Genomic DNA, 20,937 nt, shown 5'->3' with positions numbered 1-20,937 from the left:
AATGATATTTTCATGGATATTAATAAATGGTTTAAAGCCAACTCACTGAAATTAAACTTCGAAAAGACTCACTATAAGCAATTCAGAACCTGTAAGAGGTTTCCACCCAGCATATGCATAAAGTATGAAGAAGAGCAGATAGAAGAGGTTGACAGTCTTAAATTCCTGGGATTACAACTTGATAGTAAATTCAATTGGGAGGAGCACACCACAGAACTGCAGAAACACCTTAACAAATCTCTATTTGCAGTTCGAGTGTTAGCAGACATAGGCGACATAAAAGTGAAAAAGCTTGCATACTTTGCCTACTTTCATTCCATAATGTCATATAGTATAATATTTTGGGGTAACTCTTCAAGACAAACAAAAGTTTTCAGAGTCCAAAAGCATGTAATACGTATTATTTGTGGAGTAAACTCACGGACGTCTTGTATAAACCTCTTCAAAGAACTTGGTGTGCTAACTTATGCCTCTCAATATATTTTCTCCTTAATGAAATTTGTCCTAAATAATATATCTCTTTTTCCAACAAACAGCTCAGTTCATATATACAATACCAGGAACAAAAATGATCTGCACCAGGACTTAAAAGCACTTACTTTAGTTCAAATAGGGGTCCACTACTCAGGAACACTCATCTTCAATAATTTGCCAGCAAACATAAAAAATTTAGTTACCAATAGAGATCAGTTTAAAAGGAGCCTGAAAGACTTACTAGTGGCCAAATCCTTCTACTCCATTGACGAATTTTTTAATAGAAACAAATGATGTGTTGTATATATTTATACTATTAGTATTGTTATTTCAGCTTAAAAAAAATAAGGTGACATGTTCCACATCCACGAGGATCTCCTCAACACGGATCTATGGAACGAAAAACTAATCTAGGGGACTGATGACCTCAGATGTAAAGTCCCATAGTGCTCAAGCCATTTGAACCATTTGAACACAGTATGCGCACTGCTTGACGATCGGAATTTAGGAAGTAAGATAACAAAAGACGGCAAAGATCAACCGCAGTTTCATGGTATCACACGACGAACGCTAGGAAAACATAGCGTATTACAACAGTCCAAAGTCACAGACTTGCCATGTGTATTTTCAGTTTATTACTGACAGTAACATATTTTGTTTCATGCTGCCATAATGGCAAAACCCGTATACGTGTTTTATATATATATATATATATATATATATATATATATATATATATATATATATATATATATATATATATATATATATATCATTTTACATATGCAGTCTTCAATTTGTCATGGTTGTGCTCTTACCTATTACGTCTGTGCAGAACACTTCCAAGCGACACCACTACATGTTGCTTCCTCCACACGGATGTGTGGGATATCTTATGCTACATAAATGAAATTAGCTAGTGGGTGAATTATGAAATAAATTGTCTCAAAATAAAATGAAAGCCTACGTAGGAAAATGACTTGCGTCAAGAAAGTGATTATTACACTCCTGCTACAACGCTGATGGCAGGAAACTGATATAGAAAACATAATAAAAGGAGTTGCACACTGACGTCACAAATCCCAGAGATATCTCTGACGCTGCTCCTCGATGTTTATGGAACTAGCGCACGTCCAATTTTCATATGAATGGAGGGAGAAGAAGTATTTTTGTATCTTTTTCAGAAGCGTTTGTTGGGACGGAACTGGCTGAAATTCTGTTTTCTTTGTTTCTATATTCCTTCTGTCATTCTTCCCATCATCTGTTCCTTCTGTCATTCGTCCCTTCACCGCCCTTCCCTTCCCTACTTTCCCACTTCTACCTCTGCCTCCCCACTCTTTCCCTCCGTTATTCTTAGACGCGCACACAAGGCTACATCCACTTTTGTCAGTTCTCTGGTGTTTTGAGGGATTACTGGCTGATACCCTGAAACACCCTACCGAAATAATAGAAATCGGATATGTGCAAATATACATGATATCGAAGCTTAGTAAGCACACATAACTTGTTCGGATTAAAATGCGTGATTTCTAGAAACAATAAGTGTTGCTTTTCTTGCAGCGACGCGATGTGGGTTCGCTTTCGCTTTCAAAACCTTTACCGGGTTTTAAAGCAGGGGGAATACGAAAAAATAAATAAAAAAGTACTGGAACGGAAATGCGTAAACGATCTGGAATTGACGTTCGTGTTGTTACGGATCTTGCTCGATCCACCGACACCAGCCGCTTACGGTCTAAAGTCGGTCTAAATTATAGACCGAAACCGGTTGCCGACCAAAATAAACATATGTTATGGTCGAGACTGTTTTATTGAATTTTAATATTTTACGACGATAGCTGTTCACTCTCCATCCAAAGAACGGTTTTTAAAATTTTTTTGCAAGCAATGTTCCTACCAGTGGGTATATAGCTGACAGATAAATTAAGAGAGCCATAATTTCTCTTATCTTATCTTCGTAGTCCTTACGCTAAATGTACGTTGGCGGCTGTAGGACCGTTCTACGTTCAGCTTCAAATGCCGGTTCTCTAAATTTTCTCATTAGTGTTCGTTGGAAAGAACGTCGCCTTACCAGCAGGAATTTCCATTTGAGTTCACGAAGCATCTGCATGATACTTTCATGCTGATCAAAACCTTTCGTTAACAAATCTAATAGCCCGCCTTTGAATTGCTTCGATGTCTTCCTTTAATACCTCCTGCTAGGGATCCCAAACACTCGAGCAGTACTGAAGAATGTGTCGGACCTGTGTCCCATACGCGGCCTCCTTCACAGGTCATCAACATTCTCCTAAAATGCCCTCAATAAACTGAAGTCGGCCATTCACAGTTCCTACTACCATCCCGATGTGTTGATTCCGTTTCACATCGCTTTACAACATTATGCATAGATATTTCATCTATCTGTGTCAAGTAGCACCTTGCTAATGGTGAATTCTAACGTTACAGTATTGTTTTCCTACTGCTCCGCATTAACTCAAAGTTTTCTACGTTTAGAGCTAGGACTATTACAAGGACTTAAGTCCAGGGAGTACGGTGGCTGGTACAGTACCTGCCAGTCCCACCGCCCGAACAGAGCAGCCACAGCCTGCGCTGTACGCGCCCGCCCACTGTCGAGCAAAATGATGGGTGGGTTGTGCAGAGTGTGTCGCCGCTTCCTTGGCAAAGCTGGTCGCAGGTGATGCTCCAAAAACGAACAATAACACTGTGAAACTTCCTGGCAGATTAAAACTGTGTGCCGGACCGAGACTCGAACTCGGGACCTTTGGCTTTCGCGGGCAAGTGTTCTACCATAATAATGATAACACTGCGCATTGACGGTCTGCCGTTTAGGAACTTAATGCGTTAGGTTAACACCATCACAGTCATACACGAGAATCACCATAATTTTAGAGCGCCCCATTCGCACCATCAACAGAACAGGCTCTGCTAACGGTATACTACGTCTTCCACATTGCTGGCAACGGGTTCTACACAACGCTGGTGACTACTTTGAAGAACAGTAACAGGTGCAAACATGTAACTCTCTTGTGTCGGTTGTGAATAAATAGTTGCCACTATTTAAGTTCCAACCCTCGTAGATTACAGACAATAATAGCGGTGCTGTCAAACGTCCCTCGGGCATCTCCGACTGTACTCTTGTCTCTGACAAAACTTCCCCTCGAAGACAACGTACTAGATCCTATTACCTAAAAAGTCTTCGAGCCATTCACATGTCTGGGAACCTAAACCGTATGCTCTCGGACTTGTCAGCAGTCTACAGTTGGGAACCGTGTAGCACGCTTTCCGGAAATCCAGGAATGTGAAAAATGCCTGTTGCCCTCCATCCATGGTCTGTGGGATATCAAACATGCTGATTTATGATCAGAAGATTTTGTGTCTCAAGAAAATTTATTGTATTCGAATTCAGAATGTGATTCAGAATTCTGCAGCAAACCGACGTCAAGGGTATTGGTCCGTAATTATATAGATCCGTAATTTTACCCTTCTTATATACAACTGTCACGTGCGCTTTCTTCCAATGGCTTGCGACTTTGCGCTAAGCGACAGATTTGCTATAAATGCAATCTAAGCAAGGGACCAATGCCGTAGAGTACTCTCTGTAAAACTGAACTGGAGTTCCATTTGGACCTAGCGACTTATTTTTTTGCAACTCTTTTAGTTCAATCTCTCCGTCGCAGATACCTATTTGTATATCCTATATGCGAGAGTCAAAGGATGGTCTGTTTGTATGATCCTGCTGCCTCATTTCAAATATTGCATCTTACTCGAATTTAATTATAAACTAAATGTTCAAATAACTTAAAGGAATGAAGTAGGGTGACGTCGTCGAAAACAGCCAATAATTCGACAGAAGCACACCCTGCCATTTTCAAGCAATAACTCCAGCAAATAAGCGCTGAGGAGATGATTTTAAAACCTCGGTTCGCAGAGAAACTCCGTAAAGATAACACACACACACTGTAAACACTAGCGCCATCATAAACCAAACATCACCGACGTTAGGCGTTATCAGTAGTGAAATTAATAATCAACGGGGCCTCCGGGAGGTCGCATTAACTCCGTCCCTCTGGATTTTGACGAGGGGCAGAGCAGAATTCATGCAGAATTTAAACAAAAACCACCATCGATATGTATAAGGTTACTTTCTAATTTAATGTCAACTGCTTCCTCAATAACGCTATTCCAATAGCTACAAGTGCATGCCAGATTCTCCATCCCATAGCATGGCCGGTGCCAAGACAATGTTCTGCCAAGGTGCATTGGCTCGTTTGTTATATGAGTGTCTGCTGCTTGCGCTCATCGTCAGCACACCGGACCTCCACAGTTCTGATAGTGCGACCAATACATGACAAGCTACAACTGCAAGGAGCTTGGTAGAATCTCGCCTTACGAAAACCAAGATCGTTCTTTAAGGAACGTAAAAGGACCCTGATGGTGATCTAAAAACACACTTTACATCACGTTTCGGAAAAATACGGCCAATCCTGTGCGAGATGCCCTCTACATAAGCAAAAAGGCTATAGACTTTGGGGCCACCTCGTGCACAGTTGATCGACAGCACAACTCACGTCTTATCTGTGTTTTACTATAACTATTCTTACGAAAGGTGACCTCGAGATGGGCAAACTCGGCTGACACTAGAGTCCGATGTGACATGGGTACAGTGCCTTGTCACCGGTCATCCTATGGAACTTAACAACACGGAGATTTTGGCGTGTATTTGCGGCTTTTGGGATAGTGTTATTAAGGTAGCAGTTGCAATCACATTAACAAGTACCTATAAAAATAGAGATAATGGTTTTTGTTTGAAATGTGCATGGATTCCTGCTCTCTCCCTTGCCAAAACCTGAGGGACAGAGTCACCCGCTGATTACACAGGCCAACGATGGAAAAACTTTGTTGCTGAAAATACCGTATTCTTATGTTTGTTAGAGTGGGAAACCCAAATATGATACTTAAAAAACTGTATCACCCACCATTTCTTCACATTGACAGTTAAATTTATTAAATTAAGCGATTTTTTTAAAATAATTTAACAGATTTATATGATTAAAATAATTTAGAAATGAGATGTAATGAATATAGATGCCGTTGATAGCACTGCTGAAAAACATTTGCTGGCAAAAGAAAGGTCGATTCTACTTTTGTGTTAACAGATGGTGTTTTATTTACTGTCAACCTAACCTCACTTTCCCGTTTCCTGTTCATGGACTCAGTACAATGTCTAATCGGGGTTGTAAAAACTCAGCTGACAGTTTTTGTTATATTTGAGGTGAATTTGTGAATTGAAAAAAATAAAGAAACATTACAAACTTGGTGAAAAAGGGATAGCTATCATACGTTGGATTTTAACTTGGTGATCAAGATAAATCTTGGGCGGCGTATAAGGTATGTTACGTGTGTGTTGAAGATCTGAGAAAATGGTCCAAAAAGGAGAAATAGGCCTTTCGATTTGCTGTTCCTATGATATGGAGGGAGCCAAGAAATCATTCCAAAGATTGCCACTTTTGCAGTGTTGATATTACCGGTCATAATTCAAAAAACAAGAAGGTAATAGGCTATCCTAACCTTTCGTCCGCCATCCGACCAGTAGGGCATGGTGTAGATTTGCCGGTTCCTGAACCACCAGATGATTTAAATTCTATTCCAACAGAAGTATTTTCTAATGTACAGTCTGATTTAGATAAACCAGATGATCTACACCTACATCCATACTCCGCAAGCCACCTGACGGTGTGTGGCGGAGGGTACCTTGAGTACCTCTATTGGATCTCCCTTCTATTCCAGTCTCGTATTGTTCGTGCAAAGAAGGATTGTCGGTATGCCTCTGTGTGGGCTCTAATCTCTGATGATGATGATTTCCATTGTAATAGAGAAAGTCTTCAGCCCAGATTGTTCACTCAGGCTGAATTGGGCTAAACGAAAGGAAAAGATGAATTTCTTAGCTCTAAATTAAAAGAAAAGAACTTATTGGCAGTTGTAACCAGCATATACATGTATAGCAAGAGAGAGCAGCAATTTTCCGAGCTTTTTCAATAAGAATGAGATGTAGTGTACCGCTCAGACATTCCCAGTGTGATGAATGAGTTTTGTATTGAATACAAAAAGAAAGACTGGAGGCTGTTTACTGATTCATCCAAAACTATTTTAAAGGCTGTTTTATTACACAATGGTAACATGTATGCATCTAAAAGAAGGGATATTTGTCGGACCTGACATTAGAAAATTGATGTTTGATGTTAACTTTGAATCCACAATGACCTTAATTGAGAAACAAGTATGGGTATCATTCAAGCAAGTCGTTACAAACGCCGGCAGTGGTGGCCGAGCGGTTCTAGACGCTTCAGTCTAGAACAGCGTGGCCGCTACGGTCGGAGGTTCGAATCCTGCCTCGGTCATGGATGTGTGTGATGTCATTAGGTTAGTTAGGTTTAAGTAGTTCTAAGTTCTAGGGCACTGATGACCTCAGAAGTTAAGTCCGATAGTGCTCAGAGCCATTTGAAGCATTTGAACCATTCGTTACAAAGTTCTTAGGACATGAAAAAGACCCAGAATATGTCCCTATTATAGCTACGATGTTGAAAAAGTTCAAAACTTTAGGATGTTTAATGAACCTAAAAGTTCACTTTTTGAACAGTCACCTTGATTACTTCCCGGACAATATGGGGGATGTTAGTGAGGAGCAAGGAGGGCGTTTACACCAGGACATTAAAGTGATGGAAAAAAGCTACGAAGGCCGCTGGAGCACCAATATGATGGGGGACCACTGTTGGTCACTTGACCGAGAAGTTCAGCAAGCGACTCCTCGTAGAAAAAGCTGTTCAAGAAGCTTCAAAGAAAAAAGAGAAAGAAAATACAAACCAATTCCAGCTGACAAATGAAACCTCTACTAACACATATCATTGTTTTAAGTAGCTTACTGTAAATAGACACCATGCTTATGTTGTAACAAAGCGTTTCAATCCGGCCGGAGTGGCCGAGCGGTTCAAGGCGCTACAGTCTGGAGCCGCGCGGCCGCTACGGTCACAGGTTCGAATCCTGTCTCGGGAATGGATGTGTGTAATGTCCTTAGGTTAGTTAGGTTTAAGTAGTTCTAAGTTCTAGGGGACTGATGACCTCAGAAGTTAAGTCCCATAGAGCTCAGAGCCATTTGAACCATTTTTGAAAGCGTTTCATTAATTTCCCGGTTTACCAGATAGCATAGTAAAAAGCATATTGCTCGAAAACTATTCGTGATACAAAAAACTGAGTCTAGATTTGGATTCAGCTCATAAAAATCTATAAAGATCAGCTATCAAAGTAAAAAAATTTTTTTATAAAGAAAACTTTCGTTGGCTTGTGTTATTAATAACTTCTGAATCGGTAGTGTTTGGTTTGTGACAGCGCTAGTATTTACAGTGTGTGTGTGTGTGTGTGTGTGTGTGTGTGTGTGTGTGCTTGCGTGTGCGTGTATCTTTCTGGAGCTTCTCTGCAAACCGAGGTTTTAAATTCCCTCCACAGCGCTTATTTGCTGCAGTTATGGCTTCAAAATGGGAGAGTGTGCTCCCGTCCAAATGTCGGCGGTTGTCGACGTCATCACCCGACTGGGTTCCCGTAACTTGCTTGAACTTAGTATCCTTAGGGAGAAACGCTGGTCTCACATGAAACAGATAGTTTATTCACTTCACTTTATAGGCAGCGTGAATTCTTCTCTTTGAATTCCCATGGCGCCTTTTACGTTATTATTATTGCCATAACATTGTGTGACGTCCCCTCTCCACTTTTTGACGCCCCTGTTGATGTTGAGCCGCTGCTGCCACAGCTCGGTCGGTGGAATGGAGAAGCGACGCGCAGTGATGGTTGTCCCCGTCGGATAACGTGGAACAGCACCTGAAAATCTCTAAAGGAAATTGTTCCTCGTGTAATGAAAGTCCGCACAGTCCTCTCAGCGATGCGAACTGCTGATTTTAATTGTCTGTTATGGTTTTATAATGATTTGCTATGCCCGGTTAGGTAGTTATTGCAATATTGAATGAATCATTCACATCACTGAAGCGAGGAAAAATTCAATTACGGCTCAGTATCAGTAGTCGTTGTTACGTTGCTAGGCAGAATTGTTCACTACGGCTCGACGCAAATCCGGATATAATCTATAATGTTATCCTGCTTTCGTGCGTCGTAATATTATTTCGGCAAAACACTCCTATCAAATCTCAATGTTCATCAAGTTACTCTTTAAGTTAAAATGTTCACAGTTAATTAATTTTGATCATCAAATATCACGCAGTTCACTTAATGATGGAGCCAACACGTGAGATTTCCATTACTGACGAACAGTTTTTATTGTTCCTTCTTAGCAGTTAGTTATAATCATCACACCACACGCACACTGATGGATCAGATTACTTACGATTCTTTTCAGTTCGTTAATCGTGACGGTTACGACAACTTTTACTATCGGCGTATTTGTATTATCCTCGTGTGGTCGTATTAACGTTTCCTACTCAAGGCTAAGCAAGTATTGCAGTCTTCGATACTATGTCCATTCTTCGTTGTAACTGTTCACTTTGATGAAGATAGGGTCCAACAATAATATCTGCAATAATTAAAGTTCATTAACTCGTCGTACACTATCAGAATATCACTTCAGTTCAAGAGCTCAAATCAGAATAACTGAGAACAAAATCCGCGCTTCTATATCAGGCAATAGTACTTTCTTTTTTAAGAGAAACAATCTCATAGCGCTCCATTTGTAGTACTGTAACAAACGGTGCTCTCTCTCACTACTTGATACCAAGCAAGCTAGCAAGCGACTAACATTTCCGTGATCGAGTATTGTAGACGCATTGAATTTCCTTTTCGCCGCGTTTACAACTCTCTTTCACAATAAATGTTTCTCTGACCGTCATATTACTTTGGACTTAACTTTCGTCGTACTGATTTGCAGTTGTTACTGAGATGTTTGATAACTACTTAAAAATCACCTTTCTTTCTTTCTATCTTTATACTCTACTGGCCATTAAAATTGCTACACCACTTAGATGACGTGCAACAGTCGCGAAATTTAACCGACAACAAGAAGATGCTGTGATGTGCAAATGATTAGCTTTTGAGAACATTCACACAAGGCTGGCGCCGGTGGCGACAACTACAACGTGCTGACATGAGGAAAGTTTCCAACCGATTTCTCATACTCAAACAGCAGTTGACCGCCGTTGCCTGGTGAAACGTTGTTGTGATGCCTCGTGTAAGCAGGAGAAATGGGTACCATCACTTTTCCGACTTTGATAAAGGTCGGATTGTAGCCTATCGCGATTGCGGTTTATCGTATCGCGACATTGCTGTTCGCGATGGTCGAGATCCAATGACTGTTAGCAGAATATGGAATCGGTGGGTTCAGGAGGGTAATTCGGAACGCCGTGCTGGATCCCAACGGTCTCGTATCACTAGCAGTCGAGATGACAGGAATCTTGTCCGCATGGCTGTAACGGATCGTGCAGCCACGTCTCGATCCATGAGTCAACAGATGGGGACGTTTGCAAGACAATAACCATCTGCACGAACAGTTCGACGACGTTTGCAGCAGCATAGCCTATTAGCTTGAAGACCATGGCTGCGAATATCCTTGACGGTGCATCAGAGATAGGAGCGACTGCGATGGTGTGCTCAACAACAAACCTGGGTGCACGAATGGCAAAACGTCATTTTTTCGGATGAATCCAGGTTCTGTTTACAGCATCATGGTGGTCGGATCTGTGTTTGGCGACATCGCGGTGAACGCACATTGGAAGCGTGTATTCGTCATCGCCATACTGCCGTATCATGAGGCGTGATGGTATGTGGTGCCATTGGTTACACGTCTCGGTCACCTCTTGTTCGCACTGACGGCACTTTGTACAGTGGACGTTACATTACCCGTTTATCATCTGCATTTCTTCTTGGTGTAGCAATTTTAATGGCAAGTAGTGTATTATGACATACTCCGTAATTATTGAATTTGGTGTTCATCAAACTTTAAGGTGTTTATTATTGTCAAAGTTGTCTTACCTGTCAGGATAACACTGTTCCCTACTTTAAATTATAATGAAATTCTTATTTAGGTTTTCGGGTTTCTTGGGATGTTACAATTAGTTCTTAATTTAATCAAAAGTTTAAGGTAAAACATAGGGGGATACATAAATGTACTGGTACGTAAGATGGTTGCTACCTTACAGGCTGTTGCGGTTGCAGGTGGACGAGGGCATCGAGGCGATGCTGTGCTGCTGGCTGCAGCAGCTGCGCGAGTTCGGCGGCCCCGAGGTGGCGGAGCGGCCGGACCTGCTGAAGGGCTCGTTCGGCTCGCTGCAGCACCTGGCGAGGCCCGCCACGCTGGCCGGCTCCACGGGGTCGCTGGCGCAGGCGCGCTCCTACCTGCAGGCCGACACGCGCGCGCGCTACAACGTAAGTACGGAGAAAAACACCCTGCTTACTGACCGTCTGTAGTTAACTCAAGACAATACTCGAAGGTTGGGATCCTAGGGAATGAATATACTGACTGGTTAGCCAAGTTGGCTACCAGGATGACGAATTTGGAGATGGTGGTACTGGCAACCGCACCTTCAGTCGATTCTGTATCGACAGTTGTTGGAGGCTGGGAATGCTGATTGGTTTGCCCTGGTTTCTGCAAAGACCATGTGCGAGGCTTCCCTTCATGCTTCTCGCAGGTAATTTACTGTCCTCTGTCGGCTTCGTTGGCGAGACTTGGCTGACCCACGGCCACATCCTCCGACATGAGGACCCAGCCCACTGTCGGGTGGTGTCCGTCTCACGATGGTCCACCGAGCGATGTGGCGCAGTGGTTAGACACTGGACTCGCATTCGGGAGGACGACGGTTCAATCCCGCGTCCGGCCATCCTGATTTAGGTTTTCCGTGATTTCGCTAAATCGCTCCAGGCAAATTCCGGGATGGTTCCTTTGAAAGGGAAATGTCGACTTCCTTCCCCATCCTTCCCTAATCCGATGAGACCGATGACCCAGCTGTCTGGTCTCCTTCCCCAAAAACAACCCAACCCAACCCTCTCACGATTGTCCATATCCTATTGAACTTCCCTAATTTGGCAAACTTACGGCTAAACCTTAAACGTGGTGACATGCTATCTCTGGTGCTATCAGACAACGCCAAAGCGTCTGATTTGGTGTTCCGTTTTACCCGTGAAAATAGTTTTTGATCATCTCTGTGATCCAGAGCACATTACCCTCGTTGGCTGCTTGAGGGGTATGATGGATGCCCTGTCGGCTGCTCCGACCCAAGGGGCCCTAGGCTGCCCTTGCTCGGTGGTCTGATCTGGCTCCTGCACTTCCAACCTCTACAAATCTTCTTAGTCCATTACATCTATTGCTCGTTGAGACTTGTAATTGTTCTGTTTCCTGAGATTTTTATCTTGTCCCTGTACGTGGTTTTCTTGTGCTAATGGAAGGTGTGGAAGGACTGGTCGAATGTAGAGGTTGGGAGGGTGTGTATCCAGTTGCATAACTTGTCCCAGGGATCTCCAGCTTCTTTTTGGGAGGGGCAACTCTCCCACCTTCAACATTTTACTCGTCTCTCACTTGCATTTCCTTTCATCTCTTGGCTTTCTTGATTCTCGGATCCAATTGAGTCCAGTTGGATTTTTCTTCTGTCTCATAGGAAGGATCTTTAGGAAATGTAACTCATCTACGAAGGAAGTGGCTTATTCTTGAGTATGGTTCATTCATCTGGGATCCCTACCAGATAGGACTGACGGAAGAGATAGAGAAGATCCAACGAAGAGCGGCACGTTTCGTCGCGGGATAGTTTAGTCGGCACGAGAGCGTTACGGAGCTGCTCGACAAACTCCACTGGCAGACGTTACAAGAGAGGCGTTGTGCATCACGGAGAGATTTACTATTTGCAATCTCGAGAGAGCACTTTACGGGAAGAGCCGGACAGTATATTACTTCCCCCTATATACGTCTCGCGTAAAGATAAAGAGGAGAAAAATTCGACAAGTTAGAGCCAATACAGAGGTTTACCGACAATCACTCTTCCCACGTGCTATTCTAGAGTGCAACAAGGTTGGAGGGCTCCGGTAGTGGCACAAAAAGTACCCTCCGCCACACACCATTACATGGCTTGTGGAGTATGATGTAGATGTATATGTCTTTCCTCTGTGGAAACTATTCTTGGCTTGACACATAAAGGTTTAAGGGACCGATAATCTCATAGTTTGGTCCTTTAACCTCATCAACCCTTCCGTCCATTCCTCTAGGCGCTGCACATCTCTAGAAAACGCTACGCCGGGACACATTGTTCTACACTGAAATTCCACCATAAACTGTTTTCTTTACGTATTAGTGTCAAACACAATAAACTTCAGCATACAATGTACATATATACACGAGGGTTGTTCAAAATATAGTATCGCCCAGATATCGCGATGCGACATTTTTCAGTATGATATGCGTTCCATGAGTCGGCCTTACTCCACCTGACGCGGAGGGCCTGTAAGGCAGCATGGTACCTCTCTACCGGTCGATGTCGGGTCCTACGTCTTGTTGCGCCAGTAATCTCCCCATCATCCTCGTACTGCTGTTCGCAGCGTGCATCCTTCATTGGGCCAAATAGATGGAAGTCGGAAAGTGCGCGATCCGGGCTGTAGGGTGGATGAGGAAGAACATTCCAGAAAAGCTTTGTGAGCTCCTCTCGGGCTCGCGGACTTGTGTGGGGCCTTGCTTTGTTATGGAGAAGAAGAAGTTCGTTTGCTTCACCTCTAATGAGAGTTTCGACTCATTACAGACTAGCATGGAGTCACAGCTGTGTGCGGCGAGCCGGCAAGCGGGAAATTGGACAAGTTTGCGCGGCATTATTGCAATGATGACAGACGACCAGTCCAAGGACTCACCGTGCTTTTGTTTACTTCCAGGTCTCCGTAGACATTCTGCAAGCAGCCTATGAATATCTGCGATGCTCTGGTTTTCAGCCAAAAGAAACTCAATGACAGCTCTCGGTTTGGCACGCACTTCCATTACAGACGCTGTTTGAAGGTTATGTACAGCGCCATCACATATCGGAACTTCGTGAAACTACAGGGGCTGAAGCGACAATATTCCACGATGTTCCACAACACATTTCGAATTATCTCAACTGAAACTGGCCAAAAAAAAGTGTTGCGTTACTTATTCAACGACCAATGTGATTTTTTTATTATTCAGATAGCTCATTGTTTTCATTCTTCAGTAACGACATACTTTCAAATTGGTAAATATTATACAAATAAATATTCTTAAAAAATTTCAGATGGATATTCAGTATTGTATGCTAATGAACTCAGTGTACTTAGCAGGGGCTACCAACAACTTACCATTGTTTACTTGCTGGGAGAATTAAGGGGAGCTTTACTATCTTTGGCCCGAAAAAGCGTGTTCTTTGAGAATTTTTTTCTTGGGATGTGTTATAGATATCAATGTCAAATTTGGTCAAAATGTTTATTGACATTTCCTCTCCAAACTGAATTTTTTTTTTGTTTTGAACGGAAATGTCGAAGAGAAAAGGCGGAAGTGCCGTCGGAACGAAACAAATTTTCGATGTAGACCTCTACGCGCGGTATTTAACACGTCAGCCTGCTCGTCTGAAATCAAAATTGATTTGACGTTAGCAAATTATATAAGATTCTTTAGGAGTTGTGCCTCGCTTAAGTTATTTGAACTACAGGAAACAAAATGGTGACCATTTGAAAAAAAGAGGTTTTTTTTCATCGATTTGTCGACTTCGTCGGACAAGTAAAAATATTTGTAGGTGATGGATCGGAATAAAAGTGGTACAACTCCTAGACAATTTAGTTAGCTTCCTCGGAAACAAAGAATCATGCCAATCGGTTCAGTAGATTTACTGTTACCATTACCACGCGATAAAAAAAAATCATATGTCTGAAGATGGCCTTGTAAGCCTAAAACCGGTTAGCAATAGAAGTAAAAAAAAAATCATTTCGAGAAAAACGCGTTTGAAGCTTTGACTACATATAAATGTAGTATTATGCAACTTACGTTCAATCTGCTATTCTGGGTCCATAAAATAGTCCTTCCTCCTCCTCATAGAGGGCGTTCTACTCGATCTGGGCCATCCTGCGCTGCTCCAGAGCCGCTCGTACGGCCGGTGACAAGAGGTTTTCGGCCGCTTGAATCCGGTGGTCGTTCGAATGCTTGGCGAACTGCGTCGAATAGAGTCCCAGGGTAACGTCCATCGTTGTCATGTTCTTCAGAGTTGCTGAATACCCTTCGTTCAAACTGCTCATTGCCAGGAAAGTCGCGGTCTCCACAGTTTTCGCACCAGAATGCAAATGCTTGGGGGCTAACTTTCAAACACACGCGTCCAAACGTTCATTTGAATTTTGTGTGTTTCCTCTCAAGCATCGGTACAATAACTCGTCCTCCGAAAAGGCATCGTAGGTCGGATGAAACACTTTTTGAACTTCTTTGGAGAGCGACTGGTCGTGTTGATATTCGTCCAGATGTCCGGTAGCCTCTGCAAAGTGCCACTTGCACCAACTTGTTTCCCCAGCCGGACAGTTTGGTGTTATGGGTTGTCATCCGTTGAACACTTGTGGAAGAACGTTTCCCAAATTGCCTTCTTCATCTGTTCCATCGAATTGTTAATACCGTCGGATTTTTTGTTCAACCGCGAATAACAAACATTTCCGTTCCGTATTCGGAAAAACCATTTCGGGGATGTATTCTAAACTCTTTTATGGACCCAAAAATGCAGTTTAAAGAAATCGAGTTTTTGAACCAAAAGATAGTAAACCTCCGCTTAACGAAGCTTTATTGCAAAACGTCTCAAAAATACACATTTAAAATCTCCGAATTGTTTCAGTTGTTTATATTGAGACTGTATTTCATAACGATTTTTGTGGTGAGTGGGGATGGATAGAGGGGGATAACGACCGGATTGGATACGCGCCTTGTCCGCCTCCCACTCGTCCCAAAGTTTCTAGCGAAACCGGACACATCAGTAGGAAGTTGGGAAATGGTACTGTTAACTAGGTTCCCGTGACGTGCAGCTGCCTACATCGTTGATACCTCTCACGTCATTAATTGTAGCAGTGATGGCGAAGCGGGTCCGTGATGCTGGTAGGGTGGGTGGCCAGCAGTCGGTAATGGAGAGCGGACGTGCCTTCACGGGGAGCTGGCGGCTCGGCCTGGCTCGGCTGCGCTCGGATGCGCTCGGCTCAGTGGTCCGTGGGATGGCGTCAGGCGTGTCGGTAATTGCGCCCAGATTACTGGCTCGCCAGCTCCGCGCGCCATATAAATTGCAGCCGCCTGCGCCACTGGCAGCTGCCGTGCCTCAACCGGCCCCGTCCCGTTCCAGCCTGCGGCATCCCATCGCTTGCGGTGCACGAAGCAGTGTCGGCATGTCAAGCCGCGGGAGCCCACCTGCCACTTCTTAATGGCAGAAACGCTGTTAACGAAGAAGGTCACTGTAGTGTCTCCGCGACTTGGTGTGGCCTGGAGAAGAGGCGGGAAAAAAAGGTTATCCGCCAGATAATTGCCGTTCCAGAAGAACCCAAAGAGCTGTTTTCGTGACATAATAGACTAGATGGACATAAAGCGCGTGTATTTGTCTGCCATGATAGAATATTTCCGCAATAATATGCACAAGCCGAACCTAAAATGGCGAATATTCAGCAAAATTCGCGTTAAGCGGATATTGGCAAATTAGACTTCCGGCTTAATTCTTACTGCATTAACCTAAAGACAAAAACCAGTCATTATGAATAATGCTCTTTATAAGGCACAAATAAAGCAGTTACCAGTTTCTAACCGAGAGGTTCATCATCAGCAGACTCTTTACACTCAATATTACTGTTTGTTGTGTGATGGTCGCTGATATAAGTGGAAAAAATGGGCAGGTGTAAGTAGACCTTTCCATACAGACTTAATTATATATATAAGCACTTCCATCCCTTCTGGGAATCGAGGATCTCTACGATTTTTGCCTGGTGTCGACCTTGAAAATTTGGATTAGGTATTAAAATTCACGGAGAAGAAATAAAAACTTTGAGGTTCGCCGATGACATTGTAATTCTGTCAGAGACAGCAAAGGACTTGGAAGAGCAGTTGAACGGAATGGACAGTGTCTTAAAAGGAGGATATAAGATGAACGTCAACAAAAGCAAAACGAGGATAATGCAATATAGTCAAATTAAATCGGGTGATGCTGAGGGAATTACATTAGGAAATGAGACACTTAAAGTAGTAAAGGAGTTTTGTTATTTGGGGAGCAAAATAACTGATGATGGTCGAAGTAGAGAGGATATAAAATGTAGATTTTCAATGGCAAGGAAAGCGTTTCTGAAGAAGAGAAATTTGTTAACATCAAGTATAGATTTAATGGTCAGGAAGTCGTTTCTGAAAGTATTTGTATGGAGTGTAGCCATGTATGGAAGTGAAACATGGACAATAACTAGTTTGGACAAGAAGAGAATAGAAGCTTTCGAAATGTGGTGCTACAGAAGAATGCTGAAGATTAGATGGGTAGATCACATAACTAATGAGGAGGTATTGAATAGAATTGGGGAGAAGAGGAGTTTGTGGCACAACTTGACAAAAAGAAGGAACCGGTTGGTAGGACATGTTTTGAGGCATCAAGGGATCACAAATTTAGCATTGGAGGGCAGCGTGGAGGGTAAAAATCATAGAAGGAGACCAAGAGATGAATACACTAAGCAGATTCAGAAGGATGTAGGTTGCAGCAAGTACTGGGAGATGAAGAAGCTCGCACAGGATAGAGTAGCATAGAGAGCTGCATCAAACCAGTCTTAGGACTGAAGACCACAACAACATCGACCTTGATAATGGAAACACACCAATTCCAGAGATTGCAAAACTTTCGAGACTGTTGTAATTTCAAGTTCGAAGTCGGATAACACATGCCAAGAAAATAACTTTTTTCGTATGGTGCACGAGGGTTGCCCAGAAAGTAAACCACCTCATTTTTTTCTTCAACAGTTCTTTATTGAACATAATGAGAATTACACACACGAAAGAATGGGGTTTTATCTACACACCCTATTTTTCCACGTAATATCCATCCCATTCCATGCCCTTCCTTCCAGCGCGAAACGAGGGCGTGTATGCCCTGTCGGTGCTAATCCTTGTCCTGGTGGCGGAGCCAGTTCAAAAATGGCTCTGAGCACTATGGGACTTAACATCTATGGTCATCAGTCCCCTAGAACTTAGAACTACTTAAACCTAAGTAACCAAAGGACAGCACACAACACCCAGCCATCACGAGGCAGAGAAAATCCCTGACCCCGCCGGGAATCGAACCCGGGCGCGGGAAGCGAGAACGCTACCGCACGACCACGAGCTGCGGATGCGGAGCCAGTGCTTCACTGTGTGAACCACCCCCTCGTCGTCCTCTAAATGTCTTCCACGGATGGCATCCTTAATCAATGACAACATCAGCTCGCTGCAGCGTGTCAGGCGCGACAACCGTGGATGGACTCCCGGACCGCTACAAATCGTGGAGCTCCGACGAACCGCCTGCTGGTGACCTGACGCTCCGTTCCCAACGACTAACTGTACTTCTCTCGGCAGTAGATGCTCCATTGACGTTGCACAAGATTTTGCGAATATTCCCACAGTTTCTTTCTGTGCAGTGAGAAATTCAAAGACGGCACGTTGTTTGTAACGTACATCAACTACAGACGCCGATTTGTAACTGTCCTTCCGCTACGCACCCGTCGGAGGTGACGGAAAATTGGTGCGCTCACTCAGGGCAATTCAAGTAATACACACGTACTGTTAAGCGTTTGTAGCATCGCTTTTGGCTGAGAAACAAATGCGGTGCATTACTTTCTGGGCAACCCTCTTAACTACAAGTTCACAGTGTTCTGACGTTTTCCTGCACTTATACATTACTGCCCATTAAAATTGATACACCAAGAAGAAATGCAGATGATAAACGGGTAACATTGGACCAATATATTATACTTGAACTGACAAGTGACTACATTTCCATGCAATTTGGGTGCATAGATCCTGAGGTATCAGTACCCAAAACAACCACCTCTGGCCGTAATAACGGCCTTGATACCCCTGGGCATTGAGTCAAACAGAGCTTGGATGGCGTGTACAGGTACAGTTGCCCATGCAGCTTCAACACGATACCACAGTTCATCAAGAGTAGTGCCTGGCGTATTGTGACGAGCTAGTTGCTCGGCCACCATTGACCAGACGTTTCCAGTTGGTGAGAGATATGGTGAATGTGCTGGCCAAGGCAGCAGTCGAACATTTCCTGCATTTAGAAAGGCCGGTACAAGACCTGCAACATGCCGTCGTCCTTTATCCTGCTGAAATGTTCGGTTTCACAGGGATCGAATGAAGGGTAGAACCACGCGTCGTAAGACATAAAGCGCCGTCAATGCGAACAGGGGGTGACCGAGACGTGTAACCAATGGAATCCCATACCATCACGCCGGGTCATACGCTGGTATGGCGATGACGAATACACGCTTCCAATGTGCGTTCACCGCGAAATCGACAAACACAGATGCGACCATCATGATGCTCTAAACAAATCGGTTGGAAACTTTCCTCATGTCAGCACGTTGTAGGTGTCGCCATCGGCGCCAACCTTGTGTGAATGCTCTGAAAAACTAATCGTTTGCATATGACGGCATTTTCTTCCTGTCGGTTAAATTTCGCGTCGGTAGCGCGTCATCTTCTTGGTGTAGCAATTTTAATGGCCAGTAGTGTAGTATGAAACCTTGCTTCTTGCCAAATTTCATGTTTCTAAAGCGATGGGAAGTATCAAACACGTTCTGATGAGTGAGTTTGCGAGTATCATAATATTTTACATAAAGAGGCGTATTCTTTCATTGCATTGACTTAGAAGCTAACCTTCATTACTCCGCCGAGAGACCATAGACCTTAGTATGTGTAGTATGTAACATAAATTTCGACTTGATATGTCTACCCTTTCCTCAGAAAAGCGGTTTTCAACCGTCCGACGTACAGGCAGATAGACAGACAGATAGCAAAGTTATACTGTAAGGGTTCCGTTTCCACCGATTGAGATACGGAACGCTAAAAAGGACTATTTTATTGTAAATCAACGAAATAACGAATTATAACAGCGTAAACAACTTTCTAAAATAATAAATGAATTAGTCTGGTATTACTTACATCAGAAACCTTGCGTCTGTTTGTTGCTTTGTTCACTGCTTTTGAAAAAGTGCGTATTAAGCCGAAGGCCTGGCGATATTTCACAGTCTCCTAAACTTTGAATTGTTACATCAAACTGATCGGTACCTTTCCACACCAACGACGACTAATGGTTAAAATCGAGAGACATATGTCGAAAATGAAGAAGGTATCAGCAGGAACCCCTCATGGATCAGTTCTGTCTCTCTGAGATAAGCGTGTTACGCCACAGTGCGGGAAGCTGACAACAAATAATATGGCTGTTGACATAAAGAATCCGAAGTGACCAATCAGATATATGGACCCACGCGTGGCAACTTTTGCTGAACTCTACGGCAGAGACCCTCTTGTTTTACACTTTGTGCTAGACCTTGTGTGTGGCACTTTAGTTACTGCTCAGAGGTCGATCTTGTTGTATTGTGCAGCATCAAACATTAGTGCACGATCAACGAAACGCCTGTCCAGTAAAGAGTCTAAGTTCCATGTATATAACAGCTTGAAACTTCTATTTAACAAGTGAGTTCTTGGGTTAAATTTATTACGTTAAGCATGTAAACGAGAAAAAGTTTATAAAAGGTTTGAAATTATATTTAAAACTTGTCTCGCGTCGCTAAGTGGTCTCGTTATCGATCACTGGATGATTATAATTCTAGTAATTCGGGCTCCGTTTTGAGCAAAAGATGGTTTTTCATGCAAGTCAATACGTAGGGCATTCGGGAGGACGACGGTTCAATCCCGTCTCCGGTCATCCTGATTTAGGTTTTCCGTGATTTCCCTAAATCTCTTCAGGCAAATGCCGGGATGGTTCCTTTGAAAGGGCACGGCCGATTTCCTTCCCCATCCTTCCCTCACCCTAGCTTGCGCTCCGTCTCTAATGACCTCGTTGTCGACGGGACGTTAAACACTAATCTCCTCCTCCTCAATACGTAGGACGTCATATGTCTTGAAGTATGTCGTATGATGATGTAATTTTGCGCGTAACTTCAGTGGTGTAGATGGATCCTGATTGCAATATTTATTTCGAATAGATTTAGTAATAAAGAAGTAATAAGTTAATTAAAACCAATGCCTTAGGCGACAGTTTGTTTTCATGATCAACGACGATGAATAAATGTTTAGTTTATTCATTTCACTATTCTGTGTGGGGTGTCAGCAAGAGAAAGCTCAGTAAGGATTTGAAACTATGTGTAAAGTTTGTTGCAAGTCACTACTAACTACTCTCATTCTCGAATACTGGATGAATATAATCAGTGTATTTCCACGCCTTGAGTTACGCTGTCGCAAGA

The 20,937-nt window shown here is 43.1% G+C and overlaps 1 protein-coding gene across 1 annotated transcript in view; it reads left to right on the top strand.

The window, feature by feature from the left end:
* LOC126335775 (retinal guanylyl cyclase 2) overlaps positions 1 to 20,937 on the top strand; it is a gene marked incomplete at its 5' end in the record, with an annotated part of 576,657 nt that overhangs the window by 183,732 nt on the left and 371,988 nt on the right. Inside the window, one exon of the mRNA XM_049999236.1 lies at positions 10,681 to 10,890. Within this exon, the coding sequence (XP_049855193.1) occupies positions 10,681 to 10,890 (210 nt within the window). The remainder of the gene's footprint in view (positions 1 to 10,680; positions 10,891 to 20,937) is intronic.

This window comes from Schistocerca gregaria, chromosome 2, assembly GCF_023897955.1.
Source record: "Schistocerca gregaria isolate iqSchGreg1 chromosome 2, iqSchGreg1.2, whole genome shotgun sequence".
Classification (NCBI taxonomy): Eukaryota; Metazoa; Arthropoda; class Insecta; order Orthoptera; family Acrididae; genus Schistocerca; species Schistocerca gregaria.
This window is presented reverse-complemented; position numbering and strand designations above follow the sequence as displayed.